At 35.2% G+C, this 27,741-nt stretch overlaps 2 protein-coding genes and 1 long non-coding RNA gene across 3 annotated transcripts in view; 2 read left to right on the top strand and 1 right to left on the bottom strand.

The window, feature by feature from the left end:
- The window catches only part of LOC148694495 (uncharacterized), a 142,942-nt gene extending 121,545 nt beyond the window's left edge, over window positions 1-21,397 (bottom strand). Inside the window, exons 1-2 of the long non-coding RNA XR_015966344.1 lie at window positions 20,889-21,397; window positions 13,438-14,576 (exon numbers count right to left, since the gene is read on the bottom strand). This is a non-coding gene — a long non-coding RNA (uncharacterized LOC148694495). The remainder of the gene's footprint in view (window positions 1-13,437; window positions 14,577-20,888) is intronic.
- LOC148694493 (disease resistance protein At4g27190-like) lies at window positions 7,077-27,170 on the top strand. The gene is made up of 10 exons (XM_088699681.1): window positions 7,077-7,203; window positions 8,444-8,514; window positions 17,882-17,965; window positions 18,084-20,672; window positions 22,048-22,416; window positions 22,529-22,855; window positions 24,496-24,864; window positions 24,977-25,627; window positions 25,807-26,647; window positions 26,832-27,170. The coding sequence occupies exons 4-6, from the start codon at window positions 18,108-18,110 to the stop codon at window positions 22,769-22,771; spliced, it is 3,177 nt and encodes a 1,058-aa protein (XP_088555807.1). The 5' UTR covers window positions 7,077-7,203; window positions 8,444-8,514; window positions 17,882-17,965; window positions 18,084-18,107; the 3' UTR covers window positions 22,772-22,855; window positions 24,496-24,864; window positions 24,977-25,627; window positions 25,807-26,647; window positions 26,832-27,170.
- On the top strand, window positions 24,622-26,619 carry LOC148694494 (uncharacterized). The gene is made up of 3 exons (XM_088700717.1): window positions 24,622-24,864; window positions 25,220-25,627; window positions 25,807-26,619. Exons 1-3 carry the CDS (start codon window positions 24,622-24,624, stop codon window positions 26,617-26,619), a joined length of 1,464 nt encoding a protein of 487 aa, XP_088556843.1.
- Window positions 27,171-27,741: the final 571 nt, after the last annotated feature.

The following is a 27,741-nucleotide window of genomic DNA, read 5'->3' as shown; positions in this document are numbered from 1 at the left end:
TTCCATATTTTCTTCACACTCTCTACTAACCTTAATGAAATACTCATTTTATTTCTTCCCATGTTTTGCCTCTTTTCTTTTTTCTTTCTTGTATTTTGCTTCTGTGATACGCGAAAAAGATCATTTCCAACCATCTTCTTAAGAGCATCTCATATACACTGAGCTCCTAACTAGAATTTAAAAAGGACTAGTAGTTACTGCAGCTTTAGCCCGTGCGGTGCTGCAAGACTGTCAAATGAATTCTAAATATTGTTTGTGTGTTAAAATAATGAACTAAACCATAAATGTGCATAAAAGCTCACTGAATATTCAATTCGATGTGATTAGATTCATTTCAAATAAGAACCAAACCAAAAATGCACATAAAAGCTCACTGAATTACCAAATTTGAATAATTTGGGCAATTAGAAAAATCAATTATTTTGGTTATAAATATAGGAGTCTAGGCAAACAGTTAAACCGAGTTAGACTAACATGAGAGCTTAGGGAAAATAGTTTGAAGACTAAACTATGTCATGTGATTCATTAGTTGGCCAACGTCTGTTTGATATTTGTTGTCAAACGTAACACCTATATACATGATACTTGTGGACCATAACATTGCTTTTTATATCATGATGAGGAAGAAAGAATGTCAAGTTTGGTGTATGAAGAATTGTCTAGGGTATAAAGCAATGAACTTCCAAGTGATGCACTCTTGTTAAGTTTGGTGATAGGTTAATGATAGCTCTTCTAGATAAGTATGTTTGCAAGGTAGCACGTCCCTTATTCTGTATGAGGAGGTAAACCATAACAAATGAGAATTGGATGAGCTAATTGAGATGATGTCAACACCCTATGTGGGTGAGTAGGAGATGTATGATTTATATAATCATGTATTACATAAAAGACAATATTATTCCACCCAATATAGGGTGAGTAGGAGATGTATGATTTATATAATCATGTATTACATAAAAGACAATATTATTCCACCCAATATAGGGTGTGCTATTGATATCATTTTCTCTTCCCCTCCTAGCCGCTATATAAAGATGATCTTGGGGAAAGGCGAAAACACACTAGGAGAAACAATTATGTTTGCTCTAAAGAGGAGAGAATAAGCTCTCAACTCTTAGGAATCTTTTTCTCTCTTAGTTTAGCCTCTAGGGTATCACCTTGGCCCTAGGATGCTACTAAGAACTACAACTGTTTGAGAATGCACAAGGTATGTAGGCAATCTAGCTCGGCTAGATGCAACCGAATACTTTCTTTAGTGACACCCTTATTTGTAGTTCATGCAACAATTCGTCGAAACAGGATGGCTCTCTGATCTGTTCCGAATCGAATTCCTTTATATTATTTGCATACATTACCAACAATTTTATTCTCCCTTTTAAAGGAAGAAATATCAACCTAGAGAGTAGACTTGAAGGCTCTCTTATCTGTTGGACCACATAAAACATTCCCAAAAATCACATTGATGTGTCCAAATTTTTGGATGGAGACAACTATGCTACTTGCAGTCGTGCTGTGACTATTAGTCGTAGTTCCAAGACCAAGATGGGCACCACTATAATTGTCAGCAACTACCTTTCGGATTTAAGCTTGCAAGCTTCTGCCTCAGGGGAGAAGCATAAGTTGTGTGATTCTGTTGGCAAGGTGTCGAGACACTAGATGTTGTACCACTAGATATTGTAGAATTTTTGGAAAGTAACTAGTGTCTTGAAAAACTAAGAAAATACAACAGTGTAGCGATCTTCAGCAAAAGAAGAATATTGTTCTCGAAACCAGTTCCTTTTAGCTAGACAAAGAAGAGTCCATTTGGGATTCATCATAACTCTATAAATGAAGTGTTAGTAAAAATTAGCTTCAGTATCTCTTCGTACTGTCACTTAATATTAATGACATCCTAAATTAATGGCTGTGATGTCATCATTGAATGTTGGTGATCTAACGAGTGACCACTTTTTAAACGTTATATAGCTATTTAAAATATATAAATCTATTTGGAATCACTCTAAATTTTGAATAGTTATTTATGTAATTTTTTTAGGAAGTGTTATTGGCACTCTAAAAATCACATTCTACACTCCTCACAAGTGTATTTTTCTTTCCTAATATAGAAAATTTGGAGTGTAGAATGAGATTTTGAGAGTGCTAATAACAATTCCCATTTTTTTTTTTTTATATATGTTAGGTTTGAAATTTTTTTCTGTAAGGTAGACTGTTAGGAAGGACTAGGCCTGAAAAACGGGTCGTGTTTGCTGTGTTTCGTGTCGTTTTTGTGTAAAACCTATTATCTTAAAAGGTCATGTCGTGTCACACCTGTTATCTTAATGGATCCTTAATAGGTCAGGTCACTGTACCCAATAGGTAAAATGACTTGACCCAGTATGACCCATTAAGAAAAACATTATTCTTTTCCTTAAATTTGCACATACCACATTGCCACATAAATTTTACTTCAAAATATAAAAAACACATTTGTTGTTAAGTACTACATCTACAATTCAAAATAAGAGCCTAATAAAAAAGGACCAATGCACTACTAGTCTACTACAAAATATCAAATGTGCAATGATATGCAAAATGAATGACTTTTTCTTTTCAAAATTGTCAAGCCTTTCTCGGAAGTTATGTTGATGATGTTTTCAATAAGGTTTTTCCACATTAGAACTGTCTTGTGCATAAACTAAGTATAGGAAAACCAAACATTATAAACCATTTAATTTATAAGAAGTTTACCAAAACAATTATAAAAAGAAATAAAACAATAGTATTATACCATATAAAAATATATTACCTCATTTTTTTTCAAATTCTCTAAATTTAATTTAATATATATAGAATTATTATAGTATTTTCAGCGGTAGAAATTTATTAAATTAATATTTTGCTTATCGTGTATCGGGTTACCCACATGTATACTCGAACTAACCCGTTATCTTAACATGTGCTTATCAGGTTATCCGATAACAACCCGATTCATTATCGGGTCGATTTGATAACCTATAAATTTAATATCTTATCATGTCGGATTAACTAATCATGTCAGAAATTGTCAAGCCTATGAAGACCTTACATTGAATTCCGGGGTATTATAGTGATTCAATTTAGAGTGTTTCAGTGACGCTACCGTGTGTGATCACAGAAGGGTCAATGGGGTCAATGGCCCCATATGAGTCAGTGAATCACTAACAGCCGACATTTAATTTATAAAGCTGGAGCTAAAGGTCTGATTCTCCTTAAGTCAGTGAATCACTAACAGCCGACATTTAATTTATAAAGCTGGAGCTAAAGGTCTGATTCTCCTTAACTTTGAGCAAAGTGGTTCTCCACTCGTTGAGTTAGACAGCACTAGTGGACATAACAGTCAACTTTCTTCTTCCACGCCATATTAGAGAAAAGCTTCAATTAGTGGATCAAATACTCAAATTAGCCGAGAAACCTCCAACCTAGCTTTAATTTCGATCGAGGAACCAGTGCATAAATTTCCACTCTAAATTTAGACAAATATTGGTAAAAATTATAAAGGCTTAACTATAGTAATGGTCTTTGAATTATATTTTGAGTTTCATTTTCGTTAAGATGAATTGTCTACTTAATTGAGTAAGAATTAGATCCTTCAATTATTTTTTTAGATAAAATAAGATGAATTGACGAAAAATTGATCAAGTGTATCACATGAAAGTTACGTAACTTAAATTGACAACAAATTAAACAAAATGGTTTTGCATCTAGTATTAGAAATGTAATTGATAAGTTTTAATAAGTTTAAGGATTGACTTTTCAGAAAAAATAATTTTAAAACTTAATTTTCACTCTGATAACAATTAGTTGCAAAATCGGGATATTACTCTTTTTGTTATAATGAAATTCTAAAAATAGTCTTTACAGCTACTTAGTATTACGGTCTATTAGTATTCTTCTTCACTCATAAGTAAAAGATCTTATGTGCGTCCAAATTCTTGGATGGAGACAAATATGCTACTTGAAGTCGTGCTATGACTATTAGTCATAATTCCAAGAACAAGATGGGCACCATTATAATCGTCCGCAACCGCTTATCGGATTTAACCTTGCAAGCTTCCGCCTCAAGGGAGAAGCCTTGGTAGTGTGGTTTCTGTTGGCTCAATTCAAGCCTTGGTTATATTATGTTTGTGTATGACTGCTTGGACCTTTTCGATTTTGGCATTATTGCGGTGGCAAGATCAGGAGAAATGTTCTTTCACAAACGAAATACACATTTTAGATCCTATAGGATGCACGGTTTCTTGTGCTAAACCAACGTCATTTCTCATGGAACAAAACTGGTCGCATGTAAAAAATGATGAGAGTTGCACTGATGACCTATCATCACATCAGAGACTTGTTGGACAAGTAGTTAATATGTGTCCTGCAAATTCAATTGCAAGAAAGAACAAAACATGAATTTCAAAGTTTTAATCTCTTTAGCAAATGAGATTAAGACAAGAATTTAAAATTACATGATTCGAAAAAGCTAGAACCCAAAAGTTATAAAGTTTGGTGAGAGGTCTTATTTTTTTATGTCACCTTCAAGGACGTGTAATGTAAATCCCTCTTAAACGTCACAACATTTCAAAATTTTTGAAAGTGTCCTTCAAGAAGGAACTGGATCCCCTCCGGATTCAAATAGATCTGAGCTCACTAAACAATGCATCCGGACCATTGAAATTTGATCCCAACAACTACAATTATTCAAGAATATTAGATTCCACATAAATCTACTTAAACCAGTGGGGTCAATGGCCCCACATTAATTTACAAGGCCGGAGATAAAGGTGTGGTTCTCCACTAATTGAGTTACAACACAAGTGCACTTAACAGTCAAGTTTCTTCTTCCACGCCATATTAGAGAAACAAGTGCATTTTTGCTCTTCATCTTTAAGTTGACGTCATATTAAAGAAACAAGTGCATTTTTTCTCATCATCTTTAAGTTGTGGTAATATTCATTATTCTATTTATCAGTGTTGAACGAATTTAAAATTTTGAGGTTTATGTATATCTACTATACATATTTCAAAATTAAACACATATAATGCTATAGAAAATATGATGAGCATCAGCAAAAATTTTACCTTTTAGAGAAAAGCTTCAATTAGTGGATAAAATACCCAATTAGTCGAGAAACCTCCAACAAATCTTTAATTTCTATCGAGGAACTAGTGCAAATATTTCCAGTAGTCTAAATTTAGACAAATATTGGTAAAAACTAGTAGCAATGTTATTTGAATTATACTCGAGTTTTATTTTCATTAGGGTGAATTGTCGACTCAGTTCCTGAATTATCACTTGAGCAAAAATTGGATCCTTAAATTATTTTTTGGGTAAAATAAAATGAATTGAAAAAATTTGACCAAGTGTATCACATGCAAGTTACGTAACTTAAATTGACGAAAAATTGAATAGAATAGCTTCGCATATAATATTGGGAGCTTTCAAGAAAATGGCTTGATCTAAGTTTATTTTAACAAAAAATCATGCTATAACTTTATTTGATAAAAAAGAATTAAATAATAATGAAAAACCCTTAAATTTTAATAAAAATGACAAAATAACTTAAATTTTAATGAAAATGACATAATTTTAATGGAAAAAATTTATTTAAAAAAAAAAAAAAACTGACGCGCAAGACCTGTGCGTCCATCACATACACTGTTTATGAAACTGAACATTATTTATAAAATTGAACGGTACTACACTATTTATTGGTCTAGTTTCATAAATAATGCCTAGTTCCTAGTCATGTTTTATAAATAGTGCCCAGTTATTGGGTCCAATTTCATAAATAGAATATAGTAATTGGTACAGTTTCATAAATAGTTTCTCTTTCTTGGTTGGGTTTCATAAACAGTGTCTAGTTATTGGTCCACTTTCATGAATAGTGCCTAGTTTTTGGTCATATTTCATAAATAGTGTCTAGTTTTTTGTCCAGTTTCATAAATAGTGTATAATCCACTTTCATAAATGTTTTCACCTATTGGTTTAGTTTTAGAAATAGTGCCTAATTCTTAGTTTCATTTTTCATAAGTAGTGTCTACTTATTAGTTCAGTTTCCTAAATAATGTCTACATATTGGTCAAGTTTTATAAATAGTGTATAATTCTTAGTTCAGTTTCTTAAGGTTTGAAACTTATACCCTACTCATTGCGCCCAAAACAATGAACCCAGAAGTGATCGTTTAGATTAAAACCTTGAGAAGATTATGTCCTCAGTAATTATATTTAAAAATATGTTTTTAACTACCAAATTAAAATTCCCTCACATTTTTTACATACCTACAATAATTACATGTAGTTGTCCATCCAAATTCTTTAGCTTGGATGTCATCTGTGAGAAATTTTTCCTTATGCCCATAACACAAATGGTACATCACGTGTTATAATGTAAGTGGTGGGAAATTTTATTTTTTATGTTATTAATTTTTTTAACACAAGAATCTCATCACTTGTATATAGACACATGGTGTACCACTCGATTTCTGGGCACATTGAAAAATCTCTCGTCATCTTGACTACAATTGGAAAACAACACCACAAAGATAAAACTGGGAAATGTAATTCAATTTGAAATCTTTCTCTTATTCTAAGCCAAAAAAGAAAAAGAAAAAAGAAATCTCTTAATGATAGCTGGCAACAGGAGAAAAAAATAGTGGAAAAGGGGCAGGGGATGTGGGGGGTACGCGCGCCCAACGCAAGTGGTATTTTTTATGTTTTATGTTTTATTTTTATTTTTTTTGTCCTTATTATTATATTAAATTAAATTAGTATATAATTTTTTATTAAAATGTAAAGATTTGAATTCATTTTCATTAGTTTTCCACATAATATTATGATGTAATTAGCAAATTTTAATTAGTTTAAGGACTAATTTTTCTAAAAACATAGTTTAAGAACCTAAAATTTACTTTGATAATAATTCAGTTACTAAATCAGTACATTCCTCTATTCGTATGAAATTCCAAAAATAGTCTTTGCCTTTTACAAAATTGGACGCGCGTTGCGCCACTAGTATTTTCCTTCAATTATTGAGCGCATTGCTTTCTAATTTGCTTGACTTAAACAAATGGACTATTGAGACCATTGCTTGACTTGACATTTCCAAGCCAAGCTTGAAGCTACCGCAAAGAAAGATGACAGCTTCTTCTGCCTGCATGTGTTCGTCTGATGCTTTCAACTGTTATTCCAAGAACATGAAAGGTTACTTACGCCTTCAGATTTCCTGTATTCCTGCTCCATAATTCTTTTCACACTTGCGTTTTTATGTTCTCTGATTTTAATTGCAGCTTGTTAGAAGAATATAAAGAGTTACGCACCCGCCACCGTTCTTACTTGTTTACTTGCAGCTTGTTCTTACTTGCTCAAGCTTAAGAAGAAAATAAGGATTGTCCTTCCGTTTCCTTCTTTGATTTCATTCTGTGTTAACTGTTAATTCAAGGGTTGGCGCGTCTTTAGATTTTCCATATAATATTCATGGAAAGTGTTCTATTGGTCACTTGATAATTTTAATTAGAAATATTCCTTTGCTCTCCTTCCCATGCTGCTCTCTCCTCTTTGCGAAATCTAAATGAAAATTTTTGGAAATATTCCTCATCGCTTATTGAAGACTTGGTTGGCTCATTCATCTAATATTCCGGTTTTGAAAAAGGAAATCCCTACTTCTGTATGAAAAAGGCAATCAGTTTCTTTGCAATTTGGCTTTTTTTTTTTTTTTTTTTTTTATTCTTTTGGCCTGTTCTGTAGAGAAAGTGTTCGGTATAGCTGGAAGAAGAGTACGATAATTGGCGCTCCAGATGTACATAATCAAACTCTAATATTGTTAGACTATTAATTATTATGTGGTACTGTGTGTGAAAGGAGAAATAGCACTTTAAAGGGAGGAGAAATTTTTTATTGTGATCGGAAAACGAGTGGTAGTTTTTATATAAGTAGTGGAAAATTGTATTTTTGAAGTTATTAAATTTTTAACACACATATCTCATCATTTGTATAGTAATATGTGATGCACCATCCATGTACTGGTTAAATTGAAAAATCTCTCCAATGGGAGGAAGAGAAATAAATTCCACGTCCAATTATTTGTCTAGAAGAATGAATTCTGCTTTTATAGACATTAATCATACCCTTTTGTGGAGGCAGATTCTCTGCCCTCCCACTTCTCGTGTCTTCTTGTGCTCTCTTGTTTGTGTGGTCACGGTTAAGCCACGTCAACATTTTATATTACTTAATCGTAACCACACAAAACAGAAGAGTATGGAAAGTGGAAGGGCAGAGAATCTTCCTCCTTTCACATGATGCTTCATATAATTTAATTATTATTTCTCTTAAAATCAATCAAAAGTTCATCTGTACTATTAGGAAAATTGCGATGGACTTGTAAATCGTACGTACATTGATGATCTCAAAATAATTTGACATTCCTTTTGCTTTTGCTATGCAGTTGTCTCCAAATGAAAGCTTATTAGAAAGCATAAACAAAACGAACAGAGTTGCAGTCGATTAGGAGCTCCGGTATGTACTTTATTTCCTTGTATAATTTCGTTTAAAAAATTATCATTTGCACTTCAAAAATTAAATTGTCCAAAAATTTAATTTCATTTGGGAAATGTATTTTTCTTTTGAAAATTTCGTTTGCACTTCAAACTCTTGCTGCAACCACCGTGTCCACCAATACTGCTGCTATCTTATACATTACAAAAACATTACTACCAAAGACAAAATCAGTACTTTTCATTATATATGTCTTTAAGCTACATATTAATAGAACTTTGTTTGCCAACCAAAAATTAATAAAATTACTAGTATACCCTAGTTTACATAATTAATATTAGATTAGAAAAAAAATATAGAGGCATTAAAGTAATTCACACAAACAAGTTTTTTTTTTTACTCACCTCAAATAACCAAAGTTTTTTTTTTTTTTGGTCAAACGATAGATTTTGTTATATTAGCCACCGACAGGATTTGAACTCACGCCGTCATGTAAGGACTCAACAATCAACACATTTCCACCACTGTGGTAAAAGGTCACTTGCTAATATACAAAGTTTTACTCCTACACTTTTTCTCTCCAAATCCCTACTTTCCCCCTTTTTAATTTTAATTTCAATTCTTTTTTCTTAACCAAATCCCGTACTTTTATCCAGTATATATGAATACTAGACACGTTTGCAATATTTTATTAAAAATTTATTATAAAATTAAACTAGCTCATGCATTATGTAATTATAAAAATGCGAAATTGCAAGTGGCCCTTTACCACAGTGGTGGAAAGGTGTTGTGCCCTTACATGACGGCCTGAGTTTAATTCTCGACGGTTAACTTACTAACGCTATCGCTTAACTCAAAAAACGCAAAATTGTATTTAGCTTTTGAGCCTCATGTATTTTTCGTTTGCAATACTATTTTCCAAATATCATTTAGAGAAGGGTAATTCTCACTCTACTAGCTTGAAGTATCGTGGTTTTCAAACTCTCATACATAAGTTTTTTCATCTTTGTCTTGTACCTAAAGTTCGAATTTTGTGACATTTTCATATTTTCGTTAATCTGGCTGTCCAAACCTTCATTAAAGCGTAATGTGGTACCTACGTGGACGATGACTGTGTAGTGACTTGTTGTTGTGGCCTACGTCGATGATGATTGTGCAGATTTTTTTTTTTTTTTTTGGCTAATGCAAAATAAAAATAAAAAATTAAAACATTGGGATGTGGAATCGACGGAGCCCCAAAGTCTCATCCTTCTCCCTCTTCAGAAATCGGACTGTGAAGTCTAATTTGAGACCAAAAGAGACTGAAATTTTAACACTTTTCTTTTATGAAAGTGTGAAATAGAGGAGGCAAAATTTAAAACCAAAGTTTGTGGAATTTGGAGGGTTTCGTTGAGAATTTGAGTCCAAATTGGATTGTGGGAACTGAAAACCAGAAGCTTATTAGGGATCTGAAATGGAGTTTTTAGAGTCTTGATAGTCTTTGGGTTGTGCTAGGATAGCACCAAACTAATTGGAAACCAACTCAAGCCAACTCACAGGAAATATATCAAATGAAATGCAAGAATAAAAATAGAAAAGACATCAAGATTTAACGAGTTTCCTCAACAGTCAATGTAACTAGAGTACATCATTGCAGCAGTAGGAGCTCACCAATAATCCACTATCAATCAAATAAGAGTGTTTATAAACTGTTTGACAATCTCACAACCCAAAACCCCAATACACCCATTAGCTATTACACACCAAAGAAACAAATAGAGAAGGAAATATAGTGAATAATTTCTTCTCTATACAAAGCTCAAAGCTATTACAACAACAACTACTTTGATGGATGATTGCTAACCAAAGAGGGCAGCAGTTGCAAGGGGCTCTTTACCATAGTGGTGGAAAGGTGTTGCGCCTTACATAACAGCGTGGGTTCAAACTTTACTGGTTGCTAATCTAACATCTAACTTACTAACGTTATAGCTCGACTCAAAAAAAAAAAAAAAAACAAAAAAAACAAAAGAGGGGAGTAGCTCTCTTTTCTTCTCCAATAATGGTGTTGTCGGCTCCTCTTAATTTTCCTCTCTTTTTTTTTTTTTTTTTTTTGCTAATTTCAAAAGGTAGCAGTTGTTGCTAATTAAAACCCTAGCCACCTCACATGGCTAGCACATGGGCCAATAAAAAAATGCCCTTTCAGTGGGTTGTTCGGCTTACAACTAAAGGCCCACAATAATTTTGTTACATATTCAACAATCTCTACCTTGACCAAATTCTGAAAGTGCCATGATGAGTCAAACCAATCAACACATAACCACTCCCGAAAGCTAGCAAGAGAATAACTCATGCTGAGCCAAATGCTCCAAAACTCTTATTGCTTAACACCATCTTTATATAGGCAAAATGTGAGCCAAGTTCAAACAATGAACAAACCTGGCTACACCAACAATCTTCGTTAACATATCAGCGGGGTTGTCTTTAGTTGGAATCTTCTGGAGAATGATCTTCCCTTTACCAACGACTTCAAGCCAAAGTCGAACACACTTCTATATGCTTAGTCTTCGCATGTTGAACCTGATACTTAGCTAAATAAATGGCATTCTGACTATCACAATGCACCTCCACCTACTTCTGATCAACCCCCAAGTCTCTAATATGTCCATGTATTCAAATGGCCTCCTATATAGTTTCAGCAACTACTATATATTCAGCTTCTATAGTAGACAATACAATAGATGATTGCAATAGACCTCCAACAAACTGCCCTTTAGTCATAGTAAACACATAGCATGTAGTAGACTTTCTTATATCCAAGTCACCTGCATAATCAGAATCAAAATAACCAACTGCAAAGTTGCCAATACATCCTTCTCAAAGTATAAACCAACATCTCGAGTACCATAGAGATACCTCAATATCCACTTAGCTGCATGTCAATGCTTACCTCAATATCCACTTAGCTACATGCCAATGCTTTTTACCAAAATTATGCATATATCAATTCGCCATACCAACAGCATGAGCAATGTCCTGTCTAGAGCATACCATTGCATACATCAAACTACTAACCAAATTTGCATATGCTATATTTTTCATTTGTAGCTTCTCTTTATCAATTTTAGGACATTGTAAAGAACTCAATTTAAAATGAGGAGCCAAAGGAGTACTAACCGGTGTGGTTGAATCATGAACTCCAAATTTCCAAATCAACTTCTTAAGGTATTACTTTTGATTCAAGCACCCCAAACTTTTTGCTCTATCTCTAGTGATCTCCATGACAAGGATCTTCTTTGCTTCACCAAGATCCTTCATCTTGAACTCATTCTTCATTACCTTCTTCAATTTCTCAATCTCTTCGACATTCTTTTAGGCAATCAACATATTATCAACATATATTAAGAAACAAATGAAAGACTCTTCTTCCAACTTCTTGAAGTACACACAATGATCATATTGACTTCCAGAATAATTTTGTTCTCTCTTAAATTTATCTGACCTCAAATACCATTGTCTTGGAGACTGCTTCAAGCCATAAAGTGATTTCTTCAACTTGCAAAACAAATTCTCCTTCCTTTCACTTTGTACCCATCCGGTTAAAAACATATAGATCTCTTCATTCAAATCACCATGTAGGAAAGCCGTCTTTACATCAAGTTGCACAAGCTCAATATCATATTGTGTAACTAGAGCTAACATAATAGGAATTGAAGAGTGCTTCACAACCAGAGAAAAGATTTCATTGTAGTCAATCCATTCCTTTTGTGCATACCCTTTAGCAACTATTCTTGTTTTGGATCTCACGTTGCTTTTCTCATCAATACCTTCTTTCTTTCCATACACTCATTTGCAACTGATAACTTTTTTACCCTTGGGCAATTTAGCTAATTCCTAAGTCTTGTTTTTCAAGAGAGAATTCATCTTGTCACCTATGGCATTGCATCACTTCTTCTTTTCTTCACTCTCAATGGCTTCCTCAAAATTGGATGGAATCTCATCAGTGCTAATGGGAAGAGCAAAAGCAACATAATCACTATACCGAGTTGGCTTGTTAATATTTCTCCTTCCTTTGTTCTTGGCAATAGACTCTTGAGGTGAAACTTGCTCTTCATTTTGAAAAGAGCATTCAACTTCAACATCTTCAACATCCTTTTGACCTCCTACTTCTTCACTTGTAGTGGCTTTAACATCAGCGGAATAGGATATGAAGTACTAGAGGCAACTTTCTCAAGCTCCACCTGTTGGACATCTTTCACATTCTTCTCAGCGTTTCTAAGCATACTTTCTTTGTCAAATGTCACATCTCTATTGATTACAAGTTTCTTCATGGATAGGCATCATAACCTATAATCTTTGACACCATTACTAAAACCAAGAAAGATATTCTTTTTGGCTCTAGGATCAATTATTTTCAGTTACATGAAAAGGTGAACCAAAAATACGAATATGACCATAGTTAGAGGATGGTTTTCCAATCCATAGCTCCATTGGTATTTTACCCTGAACAACACTTGAGGGTAACCATGATGTGACATGCATAAGTAACTATCTATGCCCAAAACGACTTGCTCAAACCTGACTGAGACAACATACATCTAACCTTCTCAAGCAAGGTTTGATTTAATCTTTCTGTAACTCCATTTTGTTGTGGAGTTCCCCTGACACTGATAATCCTCACAATCTCTTCCTTTTTGCAAACTTTAAGGAAATGATCAGATATTTGTTCTCCACCATTATTTGATCTCAAAATCTTAATTTTCCCCCCTGTCTGGTTCTCAACCTTTTTCTTCCAACCTAAGAAAAATTCTCAACACCTCATTTTTGTGCTTCATAGTGTAGACCTAAGAATGTCCTTGTAGGGAGTCTTTGTAGGACCTTAAATATTTGAATGCACATAATCAAGAATGTCCTTTGTCTGATGTACTATAGTACTGAATCTCATTCTAGTTTGCTTCCTCAAGACACAATGCTAACATAAATCAAGCTTACAAGTCTTAGCACATTTTTGAAGACCTTGTTTCATAAGCCCTTGTAGAGTTCTTTCACCGGCATGGCCCAATCTCATATGTCATAGTTTAGTAGTATCTGAATCAGACATGCCCATATTTTCTGAGACCACAGACACTTCACCTGTCACAGTGCTTCCTTGCAATGGATACAAATGATCACATCAAGGAATTCATCACAATAAGTGAACCATAAGTAACTTTCAAAGTGTGCCCATTTGAATGAAACTTGAAGCCCTTGGATTCTAAAGTACCCAAAAAAATAATATTTTTCTTCAAATTAGGTACATACCGAACACCTGTCAACTTTTTAATCATTCCATCGTGCAACTTCAAACAAAATGTACCAATCCCTTTTATTGTACAAGGATTGTCAAACAATATAGCACCGACAAACTTTTTCAAGCTTGAAAATCAATCCTTGTGAGGAGTCATATGATGAGTACGACCCGCATCAAACACACACTTAGTAGCACAATCAAATGATGAGGAAGGAGTTAAAGCAAAATAAAAAACAAATAAAAATCAGTTTCAAGCTCAACAACATTAGCTTCAGAACCCATTTTGCCTTTGTTCTTCAATCTAGAACAACCTTTCTTCCAATGACCCTTATTAGGACAAAAAGCACATTCATCCATTTCCAAACTTTTTCTACCTTTAGAATTTCCTCTAGGTCGAGACTTTGACTTTTTCCTACAAGAGAAGGATCTCCTCTTCGATGATTTACCTTTAAAAAACAAAGCCTAAGAGGTACAATTATGATTTTTATCTCTATGCCTCATTTCATAATTCATCAAGGCATTTGACGCATCTTCAAATATTATCGTTTCCTTACCATGCATAATGGTGGGTAACAAAATGCTCATAAGTCCAGCAAAGAATTCAACAATATGAAGGCCTTATCTTCATCATTAATATCCTCATCTAAATTCATTAAATCAGCAATCAACTTATTAAAAGCATCAAGGTGTCTAATCATTCTTGTACCTTCTCCATATTGGAAGCGATAAAGATTTTTCTTCAAGTGTAGTTGTTCTCTGCACTCATCGTCATGTACTTTTCTGCTAGTTTCTACCACAACACATTTGCCAATTTTTCCTGCATCACAAAATACTTATGAGTTTTTGCAAAGCACAACCGAATTGTAGAGCAAGTCCATAAATTTAATTTCTCTCAATCTAGCTTCAACATAGTTTTCGGCTTATCTCCCAAAGTGGCAAGTAGATCTTATTGATCCAACACATCTTTGACCTCACATTGCCACATCCCGAGGTTGTTTGTACCGTCAAACTTTCCACTTCAAACTTGGCATTTACATCACAGTTCTTGCGAACCCGGAGTTTCTTCCATAAGGAGTCTTATCTTGCCTGTTTGACATCTTTAGGAACTAGACAGTACCCAAGATCAACCAGTGTTCTGATACCAATTGTTGAGCTTGGATGGCACCAAACCAATTTGGAAACCAACTCAAACTAACCCACAGGAAATATATCAAATGAAATGCAAGAACAAAAGTAGAAATGACATCAAAATTTAACGAGGTTCCTCAACAGTTAATGTAATTGTAGTATGTTCTCGAAGCAGTAGAAGCTCACCAATAATCCATTATCAATCAAATGGGAGTGTTAACAAAATATTTGACAATGTCACAACCTAAAACCCCAATACATTCAGTAGCTTTCACACACCAAAGAAACAAATAGAGAAAGAAATATAGTGAATAATTTTCTCTCTATGCAATGTTCAAAGTTATTACAATAACAACTACTTTGATGGATGATTGCTAACCAAAGAGGGCAGTAACTCTCTTCTCTTCTCCAATAATGGGATTGTCGGCTCTTCTTAATTTTCCCTTCTTTTTTTTTTTGCTGGCTTCAAAATGGGAGCAGTTGCTGCCAATTAAAACCCTAGCTGCCTCACGTGCTAGCACATGGGCCAAATAAAAAAGGCCCCTTCAATGGGTTGTTCGGCTTACAACTAAAGGCCCACAATAATTTGGTCACATATTCAACACCTTGAGCCTCTGAGACTGTCGAATGGCCAAAAAAGCAGAGAAATCTGCATAAATTTGAAACGAAGACAAAAGGTGGGATAGTTTCTCAGATTTAGTAGATATGCTCTTTCATTGAAAACATCCGAAAAATTACAAAGCCTTTGAACTTTCATGCTCCGTAGAAAAGAGAGTGCGAAAAATGATACTAAAAACAAGAGTAAATTGCACAAAACTACGTCAATTATTGAACCGAATCAAGAGGAAGAGGAGAAAGAGAAAATATAGGGGTGGGTCCCATATGTTTTTATAAAAATATTTAAATAATTTATCTTAATTTATAATATTTAATTAATATTTTTATCTAGTTGGGCCAAAGAGTGGGTCCTGCTCTAAGCTACATCAGCACTTAACAGAAAAATTAACAGACAAATTGACGGAGGTCTGACGTTGTAATAAGTTTGTAAGATGGGGTATGACATTTTAATTTTTAAAACATGAGGTATGAGATTGTGGTTCGACCCAAGTTGAGGGAAAAGAAATTAATTTCGAAACATAATTGAAATTGTCACTAAATGCATAATAAAATGAAGAAAACCAAGTTGAGAAAAGCTTGAGCCTTTCTTGCTCTTCCGCACCTCTGTTCATCGAACTTGTCATCTCCTGAATAAATCAGTTGTCCTTTTCTTTTCCTGGTTATGTTTCCATTTCCTTCTCCCCAACCGAAAATGGCTTAAAGTTCATTTATCGACAACATTAGAAGAGAAAAACACAAAAACTCTTCAATTATCTGCACGCCACTTTAGACATTAAGCACACATTGATTAATTTTTTCATTTGACAATGTCTTCTCTTGTACCTTTGGTCTACTTGAGGCTAATTACCGCAATGTTCCCTTCTTTAATTATCCACTGTTCTCATTCTGGGACAATACTTGGGTACTGAATAGTCAGTACCCAAAATAATAACCACATGAAGTGGCCCAATGAGAACAAAACATTTGTTACAATTTTAATTTATAAACGTGTAACCAAACACAATATTAACCTCACATCCAAACATCCCCTTTCTTTCTCAACGCCGGGCTCTTCAAGCCTCACTACTCGCTTTCTGCCATGGTTTCAGCGCCAGAAACCTTGTCCTCTCCAACGCTTCCGATAACCTTGTCTCTTCCGTCGGTGCCACCCACTTCTCCTCCAAACTTTCTCTGTCGACGACCCCGCCCCAAAATCCTCATATTCTTTATCGTGGAAGCCATGGCAGCACTCCGTTATCGTCAGACTTCTCCGTCATGGAATTCACAGCAATATAGAAGCCCAAATTTCCCCAAATAATTTCAACCTCCTTCGTGATTTTTCTTCTAAGTGAAATTTCCTTCATAAGGTTAATTAGTAAGATGGATATGATCTGTCATGGGTTGTGAAATTTTGGGGTGGAGCAGCCATGACTTTGGGAGAAAGGGGAGGGAGGTGGTTGATGGAGGTATGGCAGCACTACTCTCGTCATAACCACCATCTCCACCAACACTGCCATATCTTATACATTACAAAGATATTACTATCAAACAAAATACTATCACGTTTTAATATTTTCTTTATAAAAAAAATCATTATTAAATTAATCTAACATATACATTATCTAATTATAAAAATGTAAAATTGTATTTGTCATTGAGAACCCAATACGCGGACTTGCTTATGTGGTTCTTTCAACACACAACCAAACACCTTTTAAACAAACAACCAAACAGCTCCTTTCTTCCTCCCTGTAACTTTTTCACCCTTTTTGCTCCATCTCCCTTCGTCTAGGACCAATCACCATGGCTGCCATTATCATACTTGTAAATAAATAAAAAATTGAATTCTCTTCAAGATGAACAAAATCAGACACTCTGCAGCCCCCTAGCTCTGCTCGACCTTTCAGAGCGAGGTTATCTCTGTTCCTAACCTCGCGTTGCTCGAGCTTACGGCTGCCTGGATTTCGCAGTAGATGGCCTCAGATTTCTTTCGTAAACTAGAGCTCGTCATGAGCCTCTGGAACTCGTCGAGCCTTGGCAGAGTTAACTCGCTCAGCTCCTGAGAATCGGGGGTCAACTCCATCGTACCATCTAGATCAGTAGCTCTGTGGTACAAACTTCAATTGGTGGTCTTCAACGAACAACTCGTTCTACATTTCGTTCTCTGCCTCATGCACCGGCTTTAAGCGTGCAGATATGGTGTTTGTTAAAATGCCTCAGTGAAATTCAAAGCGGATTATATATGTTTTTCATAGTTTTTAAGATTTGAAAACAGTTACCTAAATTCCGTACCAAGCAAGTTTTTTTAGTATAATAATTGTATGTGAAAACTTGTTCATGGTCTCGACTTCTACTTTGCAAGTGTGGAATAACCTTCTTTTTGCTTTTACTATGCAGATTTCTCCAAAAGCAAAAAAAAAACCACAAGATTTGCATACTGCTCTGTTTTTTCTTCAAGCATAGCCTTGATCATGAGCTAAGGTATGACCTATTGTTTGATTTTTTTTATTTTTTTTAATTTCATCTGCTTTGAAAATAAAGGATTCCTTTCTCGTATCTTGAATTTTTTATTTATTTTGGATTCGTATATATTCAACAGACGAATTGGTAAGTTGAAGGTGCCATGGCGATGGACATACTCACTGCAATTATTCCTACAATAATTGACTACACAGTTAGACCACTTGGACGGCAAGTGAGTTATGTCATTTTCTACAACAGCAACCTTAAAGATCTAAAGAGTACATTGAAGAATTTTGACGCTGTCAAACAAAGGATGAAGCATGAGGTTGAAGACGTCGAAAGAAAAGTTAATCAAAAAGTGGAAGTTGATGTCCGGAACTGGCAGACAGAAGCAGATGAGATCTCTCGAGAGGGAGAAGCATTATTGAATGATGAAAGCCGTGCAAAGACAAAGTGTCTGTATATATGTCCTAACCTGATATCTTATCATCAGCTCAGCAGAAAATCAACCAAATTGGTGAGAAAGATTGAAGAACATGAAAATAAAAAAGAGTTTCCCACTATTTCTTACAATGCTGCCTTAGAAGACATATCTACCATAGCCTCCGACGAGTACATGGCCTTTGAATCAAGGACTTCAATGGTGAAGGATATCATTACGGAACTGAAAAAACCTGATATCAACAAGATTGGTGTGTACGGATTACGGGGCGTTGGGAAGACAACACTTGCCAAAGAGGTTTACAGAGAAGCTGTGAAAGAGAAGTTATTTGATGATGTGGTTATAATACTAAATGTCAAAGAAAAAAAAGACAACGAAGAAATTCAAAAAGAAATTGCTGAAAAGTTTGATAAGGACGTTGATGAATCTCGGAAAATGGAAAGAAGGGCGAATCTCCTATGGGCCAAGATAAAAGATAGGAAGACTCTTATCATTTTAGATGATGTTTTGAAAACAATTGACTTCGAGGCTATGGGACTTGTTGGCGTGCCGACTTGTAATTTATTGTTGTTAACCTCTGGAGCTCAAATAGTTCTCTCTGGGATGGGCATGCAAAAGTGTTTCCAACTTGGCTTTTTAAGTGAAGAAGAAACTTGGAGGTTGTTTGAGAAGATGGCAGGTGACGTGGTTACAGACGACCGTATACAGAAAGTAGCAACCCAGCTAGCAAGAAGATGTGGAGGTTTACCGGTTTCAGTTGTTACAATTGCAAGGGCTTTAAGAGAAGAAAGTCGTTTAGAGGTATGGAAAGATGCCTTGAGGCGCTTCAAATACTTTGACAAGGACGGACCAGCAGAAATAGCAAAATTTGCTATAGAGTGGAGTTACAAACGGTTGAAGGGTGATGAGCTTAGGCAATTATTCTTGCTATGTGGAGTTCTTGCAAAAGGGAGCTGTAGTATTTTTCTCAGTGACTTGTTCAAGTATAGTATGGGTTTGAGTTTGATAAAAAATGTTGATACAGTGGAAGATGCATGGAATTCATTGCTTGCACTGGCTGCAAACCTAAAACATTCTTGCCTATTGCTGGATAGTTACAACGATAGTACTGTTAGAATGCACGAGCTTGTTCGAGATGTTGCTATCTCGGTTGCACGTGATGATAATACGGCCTTTTCAAAAGCATATGGAGATGAGGTGAAAGAATGGCCCGCTGAGGATTTATTTAAAAAGTACACTATGATCTCCTTAATATCTTGCAAAATCCCCAGACTTCCTGAAGTACCTTGGGAATGCCCAGAATTAAAATTGTTGGTCTTGGAGAATGATGATATTGGCGACACCGAGGAAATCCCAAGCAAATTTTTTGATGGGATGAAAGAACTCAAAGTGTTGGATGTCAGCGGAATCCGTATTCCGTCGCTGCCTCCGTCTCTTCTATCCCTAAAGCATCTCCAGACATTGTGTTTAGATCGGTGCGAGTTGGTAGACATAACTCTTGTTGGACAGCTAACAAACTTGAAAATTCTTAGCCTCCTAAAGTCCAAGATTACAAAGTTGCCCAAAGAAATAGGGCAATTGACTCGGCTACAATTATTGGATTTGACCGGTTGCTCTGAACTTGTTCTGATCTCACCTGGTGTTATATCAAGCTTGACAAGACTTGAAGACTTGAGGATGGGTATAAAAAGCTTTACGCAATGGGAGGGTGAAGGTCCCACTAGCGGAGGCAGTAATGCTACTATTTCGGAGCTGAAGCACTTGGCTGAACTAACTGTATTAGACATACATGTTCCAGATGCTAACCTTCTTCCAGCCAACTTGTTCCCCGATAAGTTACAAAGATACACCATACTCATCGGTGATTGTTGGGAGTATCCTAACACGTACGGAACCTCCTCTAACATGCTAAAACTCAAGCTCACCAGGAGAAATCAATTCGACCGAGGTATAAAGTTGCTGGTAGAGAGATGTGACCAATTGTACTTGGATGGGAAGGAGAGTGGGAATATTATTCCCTTTCTATTTGAGAGTGATGCTGTGAAACAACTGAAGTGTCTCCATGTCCAAAACAACGACAAAGTTACATATGTCGTTAACTCCATCGGTTGGAGTTACTCTCAGAATGCCTTTCAAAAGTTAAAATCTTTGACACTGTGGAATCTACCAAAGCTTATTGGTTTCTCTTCCAATGACAAGAAATTAACGACTGACACAGAAGCCGACGAAATCGTGTTGGAGGATGAAATTGGTGGACCACCTAAACTTTTCAATAATGAGAAGGTACTTTCTCTGTTATTTCGACCATATAATTCTTTCGTTTTTTTCAATAAGTCAAAACCATTTAAATGATTTATTAAGTTATCAGATTTTGATAACCCACAGTTTTTTATTTTTATTTTTTATTTTTAGGATTTGATAACTCATGATATTCAACTTGATATTAAAATAAAGGAAAAAAAATAAAAACAGCAGAGCGTAGCTCAGCGTACTGGGTACCTTTCCCATTCCCCTTCCTTCCCAACGCCACCATTCCCTCACGGACCACCACCTCTTAAAGCACAGTGGCAGCATCTCCCTTGATGACGTCATCGAGATCGCCAAGGTTATGAGGAACAGATCCATGGCCGGAGGAGCTCGCGGGAACGGTGAAGGAGATTCTCGGAACCTGCGATACGCTGGGCTGCACGGTGAACGGCAAGGACCCCAAGGATTTGCAATAGGAGATCGTCGATTGTGACGTCTTGATCATTCTCGACCGACAAGGGTGTAAATTCAACGAATTTTGCACCAAAAGGGATTTATTCTTCAATCTTCGCAAATTTAGTAGTCCCCTATTGTTCGAAGGAGCAATTAAATTGAAGGGCGAGGCTTTTGGGTTTTGATTTATGGATTTAAAGTGTGAAGGAGATGCAATTGATATTGCTGCTGTGGTGTTTCGGGAAGTGAGAGAGAGGAAGAGGACGAGCGGCTTCGTTTTCTTAACTTTTGCTTTTATTTTTATTTAATTTTATTGGGAGTTGATAGAGTTATGTTAGGGTTAAGTCTGTGGACACTGTCAAGTATTGAGACGTGTCATAAAAGAGAGTTTTTTTTTAGTTGATATTTTAAATTAAGGAGAGAGAGAGTTCGATTAAGTCATACAATAGGCAATTTAATTTAGTATCGAATTCGTCATTTACGAGATTCAACCTAAGACCTCTCATTTCCAAGTAAAGAGGAATACCGTCAAACCATAGTATTGAATGACATAAAAAGACACTAATTTTAATTGTAGAAAATTTGAACCCATCTCTAATTATTAGGATAATTCACCGCTCGCTGTTACTAAAGATCTTTCACAATAACGTGCTTTTGGTATCAATTTAAATAAAATAGGTTTTTTTTTTTTTTTTGTCGAAAATAAAATAGTTTAAATTTGAAATTAAATTGACATAACATTGACCCTTTATATCTTTTTTTCAGATAGTTTTTACTCTAATTTGTTCTTTGCGAATTAATGAAAGTACAAGGACTACATCCGTCTAGTAGCATGGTAGCTTACTTTTTAAATATATGATATTTACTTTATATCCACACATTTTGAATATATACGGCTAACAACAATGTAAATTGTAATTTCCTAATATAAACATGAATTTTGTTATGTTCGATGCAGGTTATGATGCCCAACTTAACAACTTTGATTGTGCATCAATGTGATAGTTTAAGATTCTTGTTTTCAAGTTCTATGGCTAAATGTCTTAGACAACTTAAAATCCTCAAGATATCCAATTGTCAAATCATGGAAGAGATAGTGGGAAATGAGGAGAATACAGATGACATGTTTGATAAGCTAAACTGTCTAGTGCTACAACATCTTCCAAACCTCGTTAGATTCAGCTCAGGAAGTTACATTAAATTTCCGTCTTTGGGGTATTTAGATCTAGACGATTGTACTAAACTGGAGACATTCATCTTTGATGCTAAGAGTGAAAATATTACAACCAACAAAGAAGAAAGAGATATTGAGCTCTTTGATGAAAAGGTGAGTTATAACGTTACTTCTTTTCTTTATGCTTTTATTTCCAACTTATGCATGCATCCCACTCTTGTGAAAAAAAGGTTTGTTCACAAGTTCTAAAATGAATATGTGACAGGTAGGATTTCCTAGCTTGGAGATGTTGTTCATATGGGACATACCTAATTTGAAGACAATATTCCACAACCAACTTCATTCAGATTCTTTTGGCAAGCTCATAATTATGGATGTTCGTAGATGTCACAGTCTGATTAATATCTTTGGGTCAAGCATCATGAGAAGATTGAATGCTCTAGAGTTCTTAAAAATAGAGCAGTGCCAGTCACTACAAGTGGTATATGACTCATCATCTACCACTTAGTTGAACGGTTTTGGTACAGATGCCGACGAAATCGTTTTGGAGGAAGAAGTTGGTGGCCCACCGAGACTTTTCAGTAATGGAGAGGTACTTTCTCTGTTATTTTTCTCCAAGTAGTTTTCTTCTTCGAATTTTGAATTTCTTTTTAAGATTTATTTTGATAACCCACGGTTTTTTTTAAGATTCCTCTTTAAGATATAAGATTTATTTTTTCAATGAGCCAAAACCATTTAAATGATATATTTAAGATATCAGGTTTTGATAACCCACGGTATTCAACTATTGATATATATATATATATATATATATTTTTTTTTTTTTTTCCTTTTAACATGCGATATTATCTATATTAAAAGGATGAAGAAGTCGACTAAGTCTCATCATAAATTAGTAATAATGTAAATTAAATTCGTTTTTTATGAAAATTGAAATTAAGACTTCTCATTTGCCAATAAGAAAGAATATCAGTATACTATAGTACTAAATAACAACTATTTGTAATAAACTAACAAATTCAAATCTTCTGCATCCATTTATGCATACTTTCTTACAATTTTGCCATCTGTCCATTCACTCAACGAAACCTAACGGCGTTAACTCCCAATAAAATAAAAAAATCGGAGCGTAGCCCAGTGTACTGGTATCTCTCCCATTCCCCTTCCTTCCCAACGCCACCAGTCACCGCCCCCTCCTCACGGACCTCCACCTCTTCAAGTACAGCGGCAGCATCTCCCTTGATGACGTCATCTAGATCGGCAAGATTATGAGGATCAGATCCATAGCCGAAGGAGCTCACGGGAACGGTGAAGGAGATTCGTGGAACCTGCGACTCGGTGGGCTGCACGGTCGACGGCAAGGACCCCAAGGATTTGCAATAGGATATCGTCGATGGTGACGTCGAGATCTCTCTCGATCGACAAGGGTTCAACGAATTTTGCACCAAAAAGGATTTATTCTTCAATCTTCCAAAATTTGGTCGTCCGTTATAGTTTGAAGGGCGAGGCTTTTGGGTTTGATTGATATTGCTGCTGTTGTGTTTGGGGAAGTGAGAGAGGAGGATGGGCGGCTTCTTTTTCTGAACTTTTGCTAGAGTTAGGTTAAGATTAAGTTTGTGGACTAGTGTCAAGTACTGAGACGTGTCATAAAGAGATCAAACTTTATTGTATTTTTTATTTTTTTGTCAAAAGATCACACTTATTTTAAGTACAAAAAATTTGAACCCGACTAATTCATCACTTACCATAAAGATCTTTCACAATAATGTGTTTTAAGGTATCAGTTTTGTCGAAAACAAAAAGGTTTAAATTTAAAATTAAATTGACATAATTTTGGCCCTATATATATATATATTTTTTTTTTTTTTTTTTCAGATAGTTTTTTTACTCCAATTTGTTCTTTGCTAATTAATGAAGGCACAAGGACATACATCTGTCTAGTAGCCTAGTAGCTTACTTTGTAAATGTATGACATTTACTATGTCGAAGAAAAACTAATGAAAAGAGTTTGAAAACTTTGAATTTTAACGATAAAAACAAAATAAAAGATAAAGTGAATAGTACCATAATTGACTTTTTAGTGTAAAAATATGATTTTTCGTTAAAATGATCAGTACTAGTAGTTTTTCGTTAAAATTCTCTTATATCTACGCATTTAGAATATATACGGCTAACAACAATGTAAATTGTAATTTTCTAAAATAAACATGAATTTTGTTATGTGCTATGCAGGTTATGATGCCCAACTTAACAACCTTGACTGTGCATCAATGTGATAGTTTAAGATTCTTGTTTTCAAGTTCCATGGCTAAATGTTTTGGACAACTCAAAAATCTCAAGATATCTAATTGTCAAATCATGGAAGAGATAGTGGGAAATGAGGAGAATACAAATGACATGTTTGATAAGCTAAGCCATCTAGTGCTACAACATCTTCCAAACCTTGCTAGATTCAGCTCAAGAAGTTACATTAAATTTCCGTCTTTGGTGTATTTGAGCCTAGACGATTGTACTAAACTGGAGACATTCATCTTTGATGCTAAGAGTGAAAATATTACAACCAACAAAGAAGAAAGAAATATTGAGCTCTTTGATGAAAAGGTGAACTATACCTTCACTTGTTTTCTTTATGCTTTTATTTCCAACTTATGCATGCATCCCACTCTTGTGAAAAAAAGGTTTGTTCACAAGTTCTAAAATGAATATGTGACAGGTAGGATTTCCTAGCTTGGAGATCTTGTGCATATGGGGCTTACCTGAGTTGAAGACAATATTCCACAACCAACTTCATTCAGATTCTTTTGGCAAGCTCATAATTATGGATGTTCGTAGATGTCACAATCTGATTAATATCTTTGGGTCAAGTATCATGGGAAGATTGAATGCTCTAGAGTCCTTAAAAATAGAGCAGTGCCAGTCACTATAAGTGGTATATGACTCATCATCTACCACTCAGTTGAATGGTTTTGATTGTCCAAATCTAAATTCAGTTGAGATATGCTCATGTGAGAGTTTGAAAAATGTATTTCCTACCTCAGTGGCCAAAGATCTTAAGCAGCTAAGCAAGTTTAGCATCAAGAATTGTGGTTTAATGGAGGAAATTGTTGTGAAGGAAGAAGGACCACAAACGACATACGAGGAGTTCGAGTTCCCTAAAGTAACAGCTATGGAATTTGATAATCTGCCCCAACTTCGGAGTTTCTATCCAGGACTGCATGTTTCTAATTGGCCATCACTCAACACATTGAAGTTCATTAAATGTGGTGGTGTGGAGATTTTTGCTGCTGAATTTTCAAGATATCAAGACAAGTTTAAGTTGGGCCACCCAATGCCAACTGAACAACCTTTCTTTTTAATTGAGAAGGTAACCATACTTGTACACAACTTTTTTGATATTCGAAATTTTATGTAATTTTTACATACTAGTTAAACATGCACCATCAAGTAAATACATTTATTATGTTTTTAATATTAAAGTTATTATGCATTGTCCAGTTTTTCAAAATATTTTAAAGCATGCTCTTATCGTTGATTATATTTCAGGGTAAGTCATTCCTCAACTTGGAAGTGTTGATATTGGACAAGCACATGGAGATTTGGTATGAACCGTATGGTCCACTCCCGACAGAGTTGTTGAGCAAATTAAACACAATTTGTTTTGCTACTTCACATCCCAAGTCAGATGTTTTCTTTGAGAATTTACAGAATATTGAAATGCTTGTTGTGCTCTCTGCTCCTTGGAAAGAATTATTTGTCCACGACCACCAAGGAAGTAGTAGAGGGGAAACACATGAAGTTGAGACCCTCCCACGTGTAAAGGTTTTGCAGCTCAACGAAATGCCGGATCTGATTCATCTAGGAATGGAAAAGTCCCAACCAGGGGGCCCTGTTTTTCCAAACTTGGAAGTTCTATTTTTGGAAAAATGTGGCAGATTAGAGAATCTAGCTTCAACTTTGATACCCTTTCGGAATCTAAGCTTTTTGGTCATACGGAGTTGTCACGGACTGCAATACTTAATACCTTATTCCGTGGCTAAGAATTTGCAGCAACTCATGGGGTTGGAAGTTGTGTCCTGTCAAAGAATGGTAGAAATAGTAGCGAGCAAGGAAGATGATCCAGAAAATGAGATTACTTTCAGTTGCTTGCAACGTTTGAAGCTTTCTGGTCTACCAAGTTTGCAAGGCTTTTGCAGGGGAAATTGCATTTTCAAAGTCCCATCCTTAAAAACTTTGTTTGTCGAGGACTGCCAGCTGATCGACTTAAAGATTTCTTCTGATGGGTTACTCCGAAGTGATCCAAGACCAGAAAGACTACAAATAGCAGAGGAAACTGATGATGGTACCGATGCTAAGTGATTCAGAGGAGAATGATCGTGACCAAACTGTAAGTACTTCATTCACTAATTAAACAACTATTAATTTCACTCTCCAATTTTTCAGCTTTTTCTAAACCTTGAACCGTAAAATTTAGAAGTCTGATTTATTCATCTTATTCATAGTTGTTCAATCAGATTTCATACTGAACAATTTATGTGTTTATTTCGTCAACGAAATATATATTTCTACAGGAGCAGCTGATGATTGCAGATTCAAATGTAGATGTTACAATTGCAGGACTCTCTGCCAAAAAGTAATCCTCATCTTTTGCCTAGCGTGTTAAGGTTTTCCGATTGTGTGCAATTGCGTGTTTGTTCGTTATTTTCCTCTTCCTTTTGTTTTTCCTTTTTGTTTTTCCTTTTCAAGGAAGAAATATTAGCCTGGAGAGCAGACTGGAAGGCACTCTGATTTTCCTTGTTACTTGCTCTAACTATTCTCTGTGCAATTTGAGAAGGCACTGAATCATATTCCACGACATGTTATGCTTGTATTGACTTGTGTGTTTCGTATTTGGAGCTTTATTCGCTATATTTTCGGTTTTGGTGTTTGGGAAATAATGCTTGTGTGATTTCTGTAAACATTGATGCATTTGAAGTGGTGAAGTATTATAAATATTGCATATGTTAGAATAATGGACTAAACTAGAAATGCGCATATAATTCAATTCAATTCATTTCAAATAAGAACCAAACTAGAACTGCACATAAAAAGCATACTAAATTACCAAATTTGAACAATTTTAAAAATCAATTATTTTTGTTACAAATATTCCATCCGATTCATTTCAACCGAGCGGAATGGTGCTCTAGGATTCATACAACCAACCTCACTTAATGGAAAAAGGCTTTCTTGTTCTTCTTGTTGTTGTTGGTAAACAATTTCTGGAGATATAGTAAAACTGAGGTTGACACACCCCGACCGAGGTCGGAGCGTGCTGATCGTCACACAAAGGTGACGAAGCCATGTGCACGTGCGGAAGCTAATAAAGTAGTAATATAAAAGTACGAGTAATTAAAAACTAGCATACAAGGTACTAAAACAGTGCTAGTAAGTGAGATACAATTTCAGAGCAGGTCTATAGCAGCCCAAACGAAAAAGACA

Source organism: Pyrus communis, chromosome 9 (genome assembly GCF_041283825.1).
Source record: "Pyrus communis isolate YQ-2024b chromosome 9, ASM4128382v1, whole genome shotgun sequence".
NCBI classification, from domain to species: Eukaryota; Viridiplantae; Streptophyta; class Magnoliopsida; order Rosales; family Rosaceae; genus Pyrus; species Pyrus communis.
Note: the sequence above shows the minus strand (reverse complement) of the source record. Positions and strands in the feature narration are given on the sequence as shown.